The 14,125-nt window shown below is 43.3% G+C and overlaps 1 protein-coding gene across 4 annotated transcripts; it reads right to left on the bottom strand.

Moving 5' to 3' along the window:
* Window positions 1-666: 666 nt before the first annotated feature.
* On the bottom strand, window positions 667-12,927 carry SNX12 (sorting nexin 12). Of its 4 annotated transcripts, none has more exons than XM_006082899.2 (4): window positions 12,627-12,927; window positions 4,329-4,424; window positions 3,144-3,268; window positions 667-2,522 (listed from the first exon to the last, which is right to left on the bottom strand). In XM_006082899.2, exons 1-4 carry the CDS (start codon window positions 12,789-12,791, stop codon window positions 2,420-2,422), a joined length of 489 nt encoding a protein of 162 aa, XP_006082961.1. In that variant the 5' UTR covers window positions 12,792-12,927; the 3' UTR covers window positions 667-2,419. The 4 variants fall into 4 exon arrangements, with proteins under 4 accessions (XP_006082961.1, XP_023620167.1, XP_023620171.1 ...); XM_023764399.1 differs by having other exon boundaries at window positions 12,639-12,927; XM_023764403.1 differs by lacking the exon at window positions 3,144-3,268.
* Window positions 12,928-14,125: the final 1,198 nt, after the last annotated feature.

The following is a 14,125-nucleotide window of genomic DNA, read 5'->3' as shown; positions in this document are numbered from 1 at the left end:
TTGCAGTTCTATAATCGAAACAATGTATAACTTCAGCTCTGAGATCCCAGCCGGCTATATTTGTTAGAATGTTTCAAACTGCCAGCTCAGAGTCCGGCAAGGCGGGGAACGTTGGAGTCTGCAGTCACGGGAGCAAGGAAGCCTCATGTTCGCTTCCAACTGCCTGGCTGCCGGCCGCCATCTTGGCTGACAGTTAATTTGCATAAGGATACGCTGATTAGCCAATCAGAAGGGTAGCGGTCGTACGCCAATTACCATTTTTCTCTTTTATTAGTGTAGATATATATATATATATATATATAGATATAGATAGATAGATAGATATATAGATACACACACACACACACACACACACACACAACACTAAATATATTCTGCCCAAATTAGCACAAACCCACAAGCTTAAAACCAACTCTCCTAAATCTAATGCAAATCATAGGTACTGAGCACTATGGCTACTTCCTGCAAACATGCACTCATTACCTCTGTGACAAAGTCAACTGCTAGTTGCAAGGATTGGTAAATATCACTATGGACAGCTAGAATTCCGCTTTTTTTTTAATGTAAATGCAAAATTTATTACCTCAGGAAATTGACCATGTTGTATGATTTCTGCATAATACTCAAAAATATCCTAGATAACTAAAAAAAATTGGACAACAGATGTTTGCTTCACAGTGGTTTAATATGAACAGAGTTGAATATGACATTGACAGAAGAATGAACAGTTTGCTGAATAAAAGCCCCGAGTCAGGATATATACACAGCAGAAATGGGGCCTCAGGCTCTCAGCACTTGTGCATGATGAAAGAAGGAATCTTTTTTTAAAATCAATAACAGAGGATATAAATCAAAAGGCAGCAACAACACCAACAATGGAGAGGTGGGAAAGGGAGCAGAGCCTCTTGGTAGGGGCTGCACAGCCCTGGCACAGGCTCAGCAGCTGAGAGCTGATCTGTCACAGGGAACTTCAACATTTAGATGGACTCTAAATCCCATGTCAAAATCCAATCCTAATCTCTCTGATCATAATCTTGTCAGACTCAGTAATCCTTTTCCCAAGACTGTACAAGAACTCCAGTCCTTCCATGATATGGAGTCCAAGCAAAGAGCCTCCACTTTTGACCTGACACCAGTTAACTTGCTCCCATCCTACCCCTTGGGATAGATATCAGGCCTCAGCAAACAAACCACTACCTCCTGGACAGAAGTCCAGGAAAGTTGCCAGTCTCAACAAGATGTGTCAGACTCTCAGATTTGGGAAATCCATACCCAACTGCTATCCCTAGCTCAACTTCTGGGAAGAACGTTGGAGTTCCATGGGAAGTAAGTGCAGGCAGTTCAATAACCCTGTGACCAAGCTGCGGAGGGCAGCGACAACTCATTCCCTGAGCCCCATTCAACAGCTCAAAGTGCTTAGGAGAAGTCAGAGAGTGAGTGATTTGTTCATGTGCTTCTGCCCTGTGGCAGCACTAAATGAGATGGGGGGAAGAGAGAATGGAAGGAAGAGAGTGGTGATGCTCTTCCTTACCACCAGGAAATACCTAGAAAATGATCCGTTCCCACCTTCAGGGAGTTACCTGATAGTGGTGAGTTGCACCCAACTCTCAAGCCACTAAAACTGCAAAGCTTAACCCATAAAGTAGCGGGGCTTGGGAAGGGAGACTGCTGGCCCATAATGACTCGCCTGCAGGTGGGTAAGAACAAGTAGCCAGAGTGGGGAACCACAAAAGAGAGGGGCTAAACAACAGGGGCTACCCTACTGCTCTATGGCTTTCTTCTGACTCTGAAGCAGCCATGACAATGGGCCCAGAAAATCCACACACCTTGCTCCACACAACTAACTGCTTAAATTCTAGGAGGATTACTGCCATGAAAAGCAACAAGGGGGAGAGAAACAAAAGAAACTGTGGGGGAAAACTGGGAGCAGGCCTAAAGAAAAAAAAAGAATAGCTTTTGGGTCTCTACCACCTTCCCAAAAAGGAAAAAATTCATGCATGTAGGAAAAGCAGGGTTTTTCCCTGCTCAGCATTTCTGGTTAAACCTAAGAGTAAGAAAAATCCCCTGGACTTGCAGCATCAGTATGTAGCCAAATGCCTCTCCAGCACAAGACCCCCGCCCCCGAGATTAGCCTTCTGGCATGGGTAAATGCCCAAGAAATTGCCTTCCAGTCCAATCCTCCCACCCACCCCCAATCCCAAGTAAAGGGCATCTGCCTATGGTTTCCCACCTCTCCTCAGAGAAGAGGTTCTAGGAGAGTGCCCATGGTTTAGTGAGATACCAAGGAACACAATGCCAGACAGTCTATCAGGACAGGGGATGGGCAGCCAACTTCAGATCAAAGAAAGATAGAGAGGCTTAGTGTAAAAACCAATGTCATTTCAGCAGGAAAGTAGAGGGCAAGTGGTGAAAGGGGCTCCTACTGGCGCACCTTCCCAGGGACGTAGTTCCTGTCAATTGCCTCCTCCTGCAGGAACATATGTAGGCAGCGTTCGTTCTGAGCCAGTGGGTGCCCCGCAATTCTATAAAGAGATCAAGATGGTTATCAGTAGTATTTGAGATAGGAGAGAATTTGCGATGGATGGGGGTGTGGACAGGGGAGGAAGGACAAGATCAGCCCTGAGGTTCAAGCAAGCAGCAGACAACAACAGGACACCACTTCAACCATAATGCTGTAGAGAGGAAGAGAGATAGAGGGGTAATGTAGGGGAAAATCCCTACACACATCAACATGCAGTAATTTCTCAGGCCATGAGGTACAGGATCAGAATTCGGCTCAAATGAATGGAGTTTTACTGTCCAGTCACCCCACCACACAATAGGCACTACATCAGTGGTTCTCAACCTTCTGGCGCTTTAAATAAGTTCCTCATGTTGTGACCCGACCATAAAATTATTTTCGTTGCTACTTCATAACTGTAATGTTGCTACTGTTATGAATCATAATGTAAATATCTGATATGCAGGATGGTCTTAGGCAACCCCTGTGAAAGGGTTGTTCGACCGCCAAAGGGGTCGCAACCCACAGGTTGAGAACCGCTGCACTACATCATATTACCCATTACAAAAGAGGAGATAGACTAAACACACAGAAAGACCAAGATGGGAAAAGTAGCTAGAGGAGCCCCCAGGAACTTGCTTACTTGTTAATAAACTGCTCGAGGCCCTGCCTCCTTTCTTCAATGAAGGACTCTTCAAAGATCCCTTCATCTCCTCGAAAAGGGAGCTGCCGCTTTAAGGCTTTCCCAGGCAGTGGTGGTACTACAATCTGCAGGCAGACGCAAAAGATCAGCCACATGGGAGAACTCAGAGAGGGAATGGGATGGCAAGCCACTGTATACCACATTTCCTAAGGCAGAGGGTCCATCCTATCCCACAGCCAGCAACTTGCCAGAAGTGATCATAAGAACAGTCAGGATGGCTCAGGTCAAAAATTAATCCAGCCCTAACCAGTTTGGCTCAGTGGATAGAGCGTCGGCCTGCAGACTGAAGGGTCCCAGGTTCGGTTCCGGTCAAGGGCATGTACCTTGGTTGTGGGCACATCCCCAGTAGGAGGTGTGCAGGAGGCAGCTGATCGATGTTTCTCTCTCATCGATGTTTCTAACGCTCTATCCCTCTCCCTTCCTCTCTGTAAAAAAATCAATAAAATATATATTTTAAAAAATTAATCCATCCCTAGCCGGTTTGGCTCAGTAGATAGAACATCAGCCTGCAGACTGAAGGGTCCTGGGTTCGATTACGGTCAAGGCACATATCTAGGCTGTAGGCTCAATCCCTGGCCCTCATCAGGGCATGTGCAGGAGGCAACCAATCAATATGTCTATCTCACATCGATGTTTCTCTCTCTTTGTCTCTCTCCCTCCCTTCTACTCTCTGTAAAAAAAGTCAATGGAAAAATATCCTTGGGTGAGGATTATCAACAAAAAAAATTAATTCAACTGCTTGGGTGGGAGGACAGGTTTACCATTTCAAAAGAAAGGAAATAAACTCCAAATACTCCTCATTTTCTTTAACAATCCACTATCATCCAAGAATCTAGCTAGGCCTTTTCTGCCAATATACTTTCAATTTTTTGCATCTATAGGAGTTAATATGTATGACTTTACTAGCCACTAAGTGAAGTAATACTTTCTTTTTAAGATTTGTCCTGAAATTACCACTTTCAAGTTTCACAGATTATCACCCAGATCCAAATTATTGGGACTCGGTAGCTAGAGTGTGTTCACCCTCTCCGTTGCCTTCAAGATTTTATAGACTCTGATCTTAAGCCCTATCAGCCTACAGAGATCTTGTCCTCCAAGGGTGCCACACAGGGAACAGGGCCATACCTTACTATCTCGTTCCAGCTCATTTTTTAGCCATTCAAAGTCACTGTAGCGCCGCCGTACACAGGACTCCTTCAGCTTGAAGATAGGTAGGTTTGTCTACAAGGAAGGAAGAATGAAACAAGAGAGATGGTAAGCAATGTTCAGCTTGTGGTGGCCACATGTCAGAGCCACATGGACAGGTCCTAATGAAGAAATAACTTCTATGGACCATGCTCCTATAACCCTTTCAAAACAGCACCAGATGAATATCAATCCTTACCACATCCAGCCTTGTCACAGTCGGTGATTAAAAGTCCCATGCTGCTTAGAATTTTTCCAACAAACAGACTTGAAGTTATATGTAAACTAGAGGCCTGATGCACGAAATTTGTACAAGAGTAGGCCTTCCTTCCCCCGGCTGCCAGCACTGGCTTTCCTCTGGCACCCAGGACCCGGGCTTGCCCCCCGGGCTGCCAGCAGGCATCCGGGACCTGGGCTTCCCTCACAGCCCCAGCTTCGTCTGGAAGATCGTCCAGAAGGATGTCCAGTTTAATTATCATATTGTGCTTTTATTATTATAGACTAGAGGCCTGGTGCATGAAATTCATGCACTGGGGGGTCCCTCAACCCGGCCTGTGCCCTCTCGCAGTCCGGGACCCCTCAGGGGATGTCCGGGACTCCTTGTTCCTTACTGCCCGCCTGCTCACTGCTCCTTAGCTCTGCCTCGGAGGTAGGAGAGGCTCCCGCCACCACCACTGTGCTCGCCAGCTGTGAGCCCGGCTTCTGGCTGAGCGGCACTCCCCCTATGGGAGTGCACTGACCACCAGGGGGCAGCTCCTGCTTTGAGCGTCTGCCCCCTGTGGTCAGTGCGCATCACAGTGAACGGGTCGTTCCGGTCATTCCCCCGTAATGGTCGCTTAGGCTTTTAATATATAGATATGCCTGTACAAGAGTTTTCGTTGCATTTTATTATCTGTAATAATAAATGTACATCAATAGGTAATTGGTTAAATAAACATAGTATGCCTATACAGTGGAATACTATAGAGCAATGAAAAGAATGTGAAAGCCCTCACCACTTTGGCTCAGGGATTACAGCGCCAGCCTTCAGACAGACTGAAGGGTTGCAGTTTCCATTCCAGTCAAAGGCACGTACCTTGGTTGCAGGCTCGATCCCCAGCCCCCTGGGGTGTGTACAGGAGGCAACCAGTCAATGTGTCTCTCCCACATCGATGTTTCTCTCTGTGTGTCTCTCCCCCTCCCTTCCATTCTCTCTAAAGAAAAAAAAAACAGTGGGAAAAAAATCCTCGGATGAGGATTAACAAAAAAAAAAAAAGTGAAATACTTTGCCAATATGGAGAGGTATTAAATATTAAAATCAAGGTACAGCCCAGCCGGCGTGGCTCCATGGTTGAACATCGAACTATGAACCAGGAGGTCAGGGTTTGATTCCTGGTCAGGGCACATGCCCAGTTTGCAGGCTCGGTCCCCAGCAGGGGGAATGCAGGAGGTAGCCGATCAATGATTCCCATTATTGATGTTTCTATCTCTCTCCCTCTCCCTTCCCCTCTGAAATCAACAAAAATATATTTTTTAAAAATCAAGGTACAGAACAGTATATATAGCTTGCCTCTATTTGTGTTTTAAAATGGATTTGTATAAAAATTAATTTAAAATGGATCAAAGACCTAAATAGAAGATCTGAAACAATAAATTACATAAAAGAAAAAAATAGGTACTAAGCTCATGGGCCTTGGTCTTAGAGAAGATTTTATAAATTTGACCCCAAAGGCAAGAGAAGTAAAGGCAAAAATAAATGAAACTATATCCAACTAAAAAGCTTCTGCACAGCAAAAGAAACCACCAACAAAACAAAAAAGTAAACTGAATGGGAGATGATATTTGCAAACAACAGAGCTCTGACAAGGGGTAAATATCCAAAATATATAAAGAACTCAAACAACTCAACACCAAACAAACAATCCAATTTTTAAAACTAGGAAGAGGACCTGAACAGACTCTTCTTCCAAGAAGACATACAAATGGCCAATAGATTATGAAAAGATGTTCAACTTCACTAGCTACTAGGTAAATGCAAATCAAAATTACAATGAGATACCACCTCTCACCTGTCAACAAGACTAGTAATAACAGTGTTGGAGAGGTTGTGAAGAAAAAGGAACTCTCATTCACTTCTGGTTGGAATGTAAACTGGTATAACCATTATGGAAAACAGTATGACAGTTACTCAAAAAATTGAAAATACAGTTACCATATGACCCAGCAATCCCTCTTCTGATTATCTACCCCCCAAAAAACTTGGCAAAGTTTTTATTTATTTACAAAGATATACATACACCTATGTTCATTGCAGCACTATTCACAGTGGCCAAGACAGGGAAACAACCAAAGTGTTCATGAAATGCTGCCATTTGGGACAACATGGATAGACCTTGAGAATATTATGCTAAGCGAAGTCAGTCAGAAAAAGCTAAGAAACAACCATATGATTTCACTCATATGTGGGATGTAAAACAAACTCATGGACACAGACAACAGTTTGGTGATTACCAGAGGGAAAGGGATGGGGGAGAGAGTAGTAAAGGGTTAGAGAAGCCAAATATATGGTGATGAAAGACTTTGGGTGGTGGGCACACAATGCAATATACAGATCCTGTGTCATAGACATGTACACCTGAAACATATGATCTTATTAACCAATGTCACCCCAATAAATTTTAAAAAAATAAAATAGCCCTGGCCAGTGTGTTCAGTGGTTAGAGCATCAGCCCATGAACCAAAGGGTCTCTGGTTCCATTCCCAGTCAACCCACATACCTGGGTTGCAGGTTCGATACCCAGTCACATAGATATTTCTCTCTCTCTCTCCCTCCCTCCATCCCTTCCACTTTCTCTGTAAAAGGCAATGGAAAAAAATCCTCCTGTGAGGATTTTAAAAAAATAAATAAAATAAGGGATTTGTATATATGTATATATTTATAATTATGAATAAAAATATTTATGAAAAGATACTGCTAACAGTGAGTGACTTTGAATAATAAGATTAGACAATTGGAATGGAACATTTTTCATTGTACAATTTGAATTTATCATGTGCATGTATTACATTTTCAATTGAAAAGTGAATTTAAGTTCCGTGTAAGAAACATGAGATAAGCACCTCCAAGGTATGCCTCCCTCTGCTTTTCCTGTCCAAATCCTCTCCATTCTACAAATTCCAGCTCAAGTCCATTTTATCTAGGAAATCTTTCCTGTCAATACCAGCTTAATTTATTGGTCTCCATTTTCCTATGAATTCCTATGACAATTATACTTTATTTTTTAATCATTTTTGACAATTATACTTTAGTATTAAGTACTATAGTTTTATGTATCATGTTCACCTTGCTACCTAACTATAATTTCATTGAAATCAGAAGCCATGATTACTTCTGCATCCTCTTAAATGCAGCTATGCAAGGTATTCAATAAATATTCAATTGATTAATAGAGGTCCTATATATGTTTACCCTCTCCTCATCTAGACAGTGCAGCAGAAATAGCAATTACATTAAGTTGGCTAAGCATAGCTTACACCCTGATATAAATCAGCTTATTCCCACATCTTAATCATTGAGAATTTTCCTAAGACTTTAACAGCAACACGAATCCTCAACAAACAAAAAGCCCTGATTCTAACTCTTGTCTACAAGTTCCAAATGGAAATGGCCAACCACATGTATTAACGCTGACTATATTTCCCACCAGCCAATTCAGATCAGCAGATGGAAATAAAAGGAACTAATTTCTCTTTCTCCACAACTGTCTCAGGTCAGGAATAGAGCATCTTGTAGCTATGCTAGAGCTTCACACAGTTCTCACTACATCATGCTTTGTAATTCTCAAGCCTGGAAATTACCTTTTAAGGATCCAGGTCTAGGTATAAGTCATCAAAAGCCAAATAACTGGCCGATATACATAAGTTACAAGTCTACCCAAGGAATGAATGTCAATGAGTTGAAGTAGAGTGGATACATGTATTTTATTATCTAAACTGTTCTTTAGAAGAATAAATAAGAAACTGGAAACAGTAGTTTCTTCAGAAAGAAGAACCTCTCTAGAGGGCAGAGGAAGGCTTAATTTTTATAGCATATCTTTTTTTAAAAATATATCTTTACTGATTTCAGAGAGGAAGGGAGAAGGAGAGAGAAACATGATGAGAGAATCATTGATCAGTTGCCTCCTGCACAGCCCCCACTGGGGATTGAGCCCGTAACCTGGGCATGTGCCCTTGGCAGGAATCGAACCTGGGACCCTTCAGTCCACAGGCCGACGCTCTATCCACTGAGCCAAACCAACTAGAGCTATCATATCTTTTTTATATCTTTTCATTTTTGTACTATGTGCCTGTATTAACTATTCAAGATAAACCATTATAGAGAACATTCTCAGAATCCTGCAGAAATATATATGTGCATCAAATCATCACATTATAAAATTTAAGTTTATACAATATCAATTATATCTCAATAAAACTGGAGGGGGTGAAATAATCCTGCAAGAAAAGAAATCAAGCTTGGCCAGTGTTGCTCGGTGGTTGAGCGTGGACCTATGAACCAGGAGATCACAGTTCGATCCCCAGTGGGGGTCGTGCAGGAGGCAGCTGATCGATGATTCTCATCATTGATGTTTCTACTCTCTCTCCCTCTCCCTTCCTCTCTAAAATCAATAAAAATATATTTTTAAAAAAGGACCAAAGAAAAGGCTGAGTAGATTCTTCCCAGACAACCAAACCACCCACTGCCATTCTGTAAACTTCCTCCTTTGACTCACAAAAATGCTATTCTTTCCCTACCCCCTACAGGATGGTGACAATAATGGCCTTTCATCTCAGCACCTAGCTATCTAAGGAAGGGGCTACCATGTTCTAGGACTAGAGGGCCGGTGCATGAATTCGTGCATGGGTGGGGTCCCTCGGGTTGGCCTGCAGAGATCAGGCCTCAGCTTGCACCCCCAGCCTCACAAACCCAGCTCGCACCCCCAGCCTTGCAGCCCCGCCTGGCACCCCGCCTTGGCCTGGCACCACCCCCTCACCTGCTCCACCATCCGGCCTGCGGGCGATCAATTGGAGCCAGGGGTCCCCTTCCCTTCCCCCTCCCCAGCTCCCTCAGTGCCTGGGAGCTGGGCAGCGCCCCGCCAGGCTCCACCATCCCACCGCAGTCTCGCTCTCATCAGGGCCCATGGGCCGGCAGCGCTTCCACTGCCCCATGGTGGTCAGCGCACATCATAGCAAGCGGTTGAATTCCCAATGAAACTTCTGGTCGAACCGTCCAAGGGGACAATTTGCATATTAGGCTTTTACTATATAGGAGGATAGTCTACCAGCTCCAACCTACAAATCATGACAGGATTGTGTAGCATAGGGTATAGAGTCCTTTGGCTCTGATCAACACAAAGTCAATGGAAAGGAGAGAAGATGCAAAGTTCAAGTCCACAGGACAAATGACATTTGAAAATTTCCATACACATCATGTCAAGTCACCAGGACACCTCTCCAAACTCCTCACTTCTTTGGGGAATGGGAGGGAAAGAATTCTTTCTGGAGCAAAATGAAAGAGAACAGCTTTTATACAAAGAAAAAAAGTCAGTGCTATCTGCTTCTTCCATTCACAATGCCTAACTCCCAAAGTCCTACTCTCTGAATCTCAGGCACTCTATAATGCCTACCATGATCAATCATTTAAAATAGCAATTTAAAACCAAATGATTTTATCAACTTTTCCCAAAAACAGAGTTCAACAAAATATTAAAAGCATCTATAGCAAGCATGTCAAACTCACGGCCCACAATGGCTATTTTTGCAGCCCAAATAATATAACGGTACATAAGAAACATTTTAATAAAAATCTCTAACTTAATTTTTACAATATCCTGTTATGCATAATTAATAACGAACTACAATGTTCGCTAATGACTGATTACTATAATCGTGTTGTATTCATTTCCCTTAAGCGCCTTACACACAGGCGCATCATTTCTCTCCACTAATACTAGCAGCGAATATTTTAGCAGCCGATTGCCATGTCATTAGTCTTGTACTGACTTGTTTGGTGTGCGAAACAGGAAATATTTCACTTTCGGAGAACAAGAAAAATAGGTTTATTTGCGTTACGCTTATTAATTTGTGCAGTTATTCAGTGTCTGGTAAGTTAATGTTCAAGAAAAATATTAATTTTTATTAAAATATTCTATTATTTTATGTTAACAATTATTCATTTATTTTAGCCCTTTGTATTCAGCATGTCTCTATCGAAATAAACCTACGTTTCTATGAAAATTGAAGCTTTTGGTTTTTTTGTGGCCCACATAAACTTAAACCTTGTTTATTTGGCCCGTGTTAGCCTTTGAGTTTGACATGCTTGCTCTATAGCTATACATACTTAACATAAACAACACAAATTAACTCAAACCCACAGAACTAGGAACTACCACCAACCCTATTACTGCCATGTAATTAGAAATTGTGGAAAGAAATGATAAAAAGCTGTTGGTAGAAAAACTGCACACTAAAGTTTTGCAACTAAGTATTGCCAAAGAAACTACAAAGTAGTGGAAAGAGTACGATGGGCTTTAGAGTCAGACAGAACTGGGTTCATATCCCAGCCCTGCTACTTATTAGCTATGTGTACTTGGGCAAGTTACTTAAACTGCATTCCTCATCAGTTTCTTATGTGTAAAATGTTGTTTTGTAAGGATGTGGAAACTAAAACCTAATTCAGTGCTGGGCACATAGTAGGCATTAGATGAACAGTCCCTGTTGTTATTATAATGACTGAAGTAGAGAGCTGTTTCATTCATACTCTCTAAGGTTCTTGGGTAATGTATCAAGACAATGTCTCCAAAATTCCATAGCAGAGGCCTTACACTGAACAATTTATACCCAGGCTTCCTAGCTTTTACCATATTTTGAGGGATCTAACTTCCATTCTTCCCCAAAAAGATGATTTCAAATAGTTCTTGTATAGATGAGTTGTCTCATTTTTTTGCTATTCGCTTTTCTTTCTTCAGTTTGAACTTTATCAAACTTGGAATTTGGAGATCATCATTTCTCAATTAGATTTCAATAGCCAGGTAGGAGAGCACATGCCCTCTTTCAATTCATTCATTCAAAAATGAAAGCACATACACTCTTTTAGGTCTTCAAATGCTGTTTGAGCAGCATGCTGTCCACAGAATATTCTGGCCCTCTAGTCTGAGAAGAAAACATAAGGAGAATTAGAAAAGGATTCTCAAACTCTTTTGCCTGTAACTACTTCAACTGGCAAAGAACCTGCAAACCACATACTCTACCTGCACATTCCATCCTTGCATTGTGGACTAAGAACTGGAGAATAAAGTACACTGGAAGAAGCCACTCCTGGGGCAGTCCTGAAATGTCATAAATTAAAGTAACTACAGACCAGGGTCTGAATCCAAAGGTTAATCTAGGACAGAAAGGGCTAATGGCCATTCATATACACAAAAAAACCCAATAATTTAAAGCCAATATATATTGAAATTAACATTCTGTATACTTCAAATCTAAAGGTTAAATACAGCATGAGAGCAGCGACTGACAATCCACCAATCCCAGTGCAAGGCCTGGTTTCACACTGAGAAACAGCATGTGGTACCTGAGAAAACTTAAACTGAAAACACTTCTCCTTCAGATGCTAATTCTACACAAGTCTGGGAAGCACTCAATCTCATGGAGACTCCCTTTATTATTTTTGTACCACCAAGCCCACTGTCTCCCTTTCCTGGAATCTTATCTTCCCTTTAATCCAAGCTTTGCTTAACTTTATCATCTCAGGAAGACCTCATTAGGAAGAAGCCGGGCCTTCCTGTCCTCCGTCTTCAGACTAACTTCGCACAACCTAATTTAGTTAGGGGTCCCAGCGATATCTCGCCTTGGCTTTCTACCCTCCAGCCCTCCTCCACGTTTCCTTCCCTCCTCTGTTGCTACAGTCACGATTCCTATTTCCTTACATTGCTCACTCAAGCTTCTCCATCCACCCAACCTGTCCAACCATGCTTCACTTCTTGCTCATGGGTACTTGTTTTCCCTCACCCCGCTCTGATGTCCCCTCAGGAGTTTTCTGTAACCTCGGATCACAACCGAGTCTGCAGACTTCTCTCCAAACCTATTCAGCCCCGAGTTCCCAAAGACCCCTTCAAGCGTCTTCTGCACCGTTAGGAGCCCCCGCGGCAGTCTCCCCCCGCCCTCCCCGCCCAGCTGGCCGGTCCTCCCCTCAGCTGTCTCCCTCACCCCGTGACTCACCCGCATGCGAACCTCATAGGTGGTGAAGCGCGCGCGGCCCACGCCCACCGTCTGTGGATTAAAGATGTCGATCTCCAGGAAGTTACTTGGCGGCCCATAAGCGTCGGTCAGGTCCTGTGGCTTCGAGTTAAGGCGCCGAGTGTCAGCGACAGCAGTGTCCGACATCTTTTCGAAGGAGAGACCGGGACCAGGGAAGGGGGGTGGGGGACACAGGCCAGAGGCAGGAGCGCGCACGGCCCCTCCCGCTTGCAAAATAACCAGCCAACCCACAGACTGCAGCACCGCGCACGCGCGCGCCCACGCACGACGTACTCACGTACGCGCACGCACGTCGCCCGGCCCCAGGCCCGCCACTGAATAGCTACCTCGCTGACGGCTTGGGGTCCTGTACTGCGGAGACTTCATTCAGACTTCCGGGCGGTATTTGTGGCCAGAACGCGCCACTCAGTATCCTGGGAGGCCCTACTGGCGGGACACGCCAATTGCTGCTCCTCAACCCAAGAGAGTGTCTCAGACCGGGCATGTGTCAGTCAGCAGTGGCACTGCCCTGCACGCTAGGGTCCTACAGTGATAGGCCGAAGCCCGTGACCTGAACAGGTCAGGGTTTTGTAGGAAAGTAGAAGGGTGGTCTCCAGAGGGTGGGGTTCCAACAACAGTAGTGAGAACCTAAAACGCAGCCCTGCTACTCGTGCCACTGATAGTTTCAATTCCTGCCATGGGCAGTTGATCACACAGTGAGCGCTATTTATTGTGCCAGGGAAGCAGCGAGGATGGGGTGAACAAAGAGGATTTCTTATTCTCACTTTTCAGGAAAATTTGGGCATATCTTCATCCTCAATTTGTGACCACATAAAAGTGAACCCAAGCTGTATTCAGATATGTTTCTCAGCAAATTGAGGGCATTTATTTCATACCTTCTATCTCTACTCTGCAGAACTCCATACTTGACTATGAGGTTACTTGCAGCCCATAATGGAGATAGAATACATGTCTACATGAGAATGTCTATAGAAACATGAATATATGACTAACTTACACATGGTCCACATGAAAGAGTAGTGCCCCACATTAAGGGTGGTGATTTTAGGTCATTCTTTTTCCCTCCCTGCACCTGCCTTCTGCTCAGAAAAAAATTTCCTGTATCTGATGGCTGAAATTCTTTCAACCGAGTACAAGGCCCTATAATTTTACAAGTTATTTAATTCAATTTAATGAATATCTATTAAGCAACTACTATGTGCCAGGCACTATGCTAAACACTAAAGATCTAGAGTTGAATAAGAGAGTCACTGCCCTCAAAGAGTTAACATTCTAGAAAGAGAGAGAAGTAAATAAAACTAATATAATGTAGCAAATACAAAATAAATGTTCAAAGCAGCACATAGGACATGAATAATTGGAGGAATTAGGGAAGGCTTCCAGGAGGAGGAAACATCTGAGTTTGACACACATGAAAACACATAAAGGATAAATCAGAGTGTAAATAGGGAAAGGTAATT

Source organism: Myotis lucifugus, unplaced genomic scaffold, assembly GCF_000147115.1.
Source record: "Myotis lucifugus unplaced genomic scaffold, Myoluc2.0 scaffold_4, whole genome shotgun sequence".
NCBI lineage: Eukaryota > Metazoa > Chordata > Mammalia > Chiroptera > Vespertilionidae > Myotis > Myotis lucifugus.
Note: the sequence above shows the minus strand (reverse complement) of the source record. Positions and strands in the feature narration are given on the sequence as shown.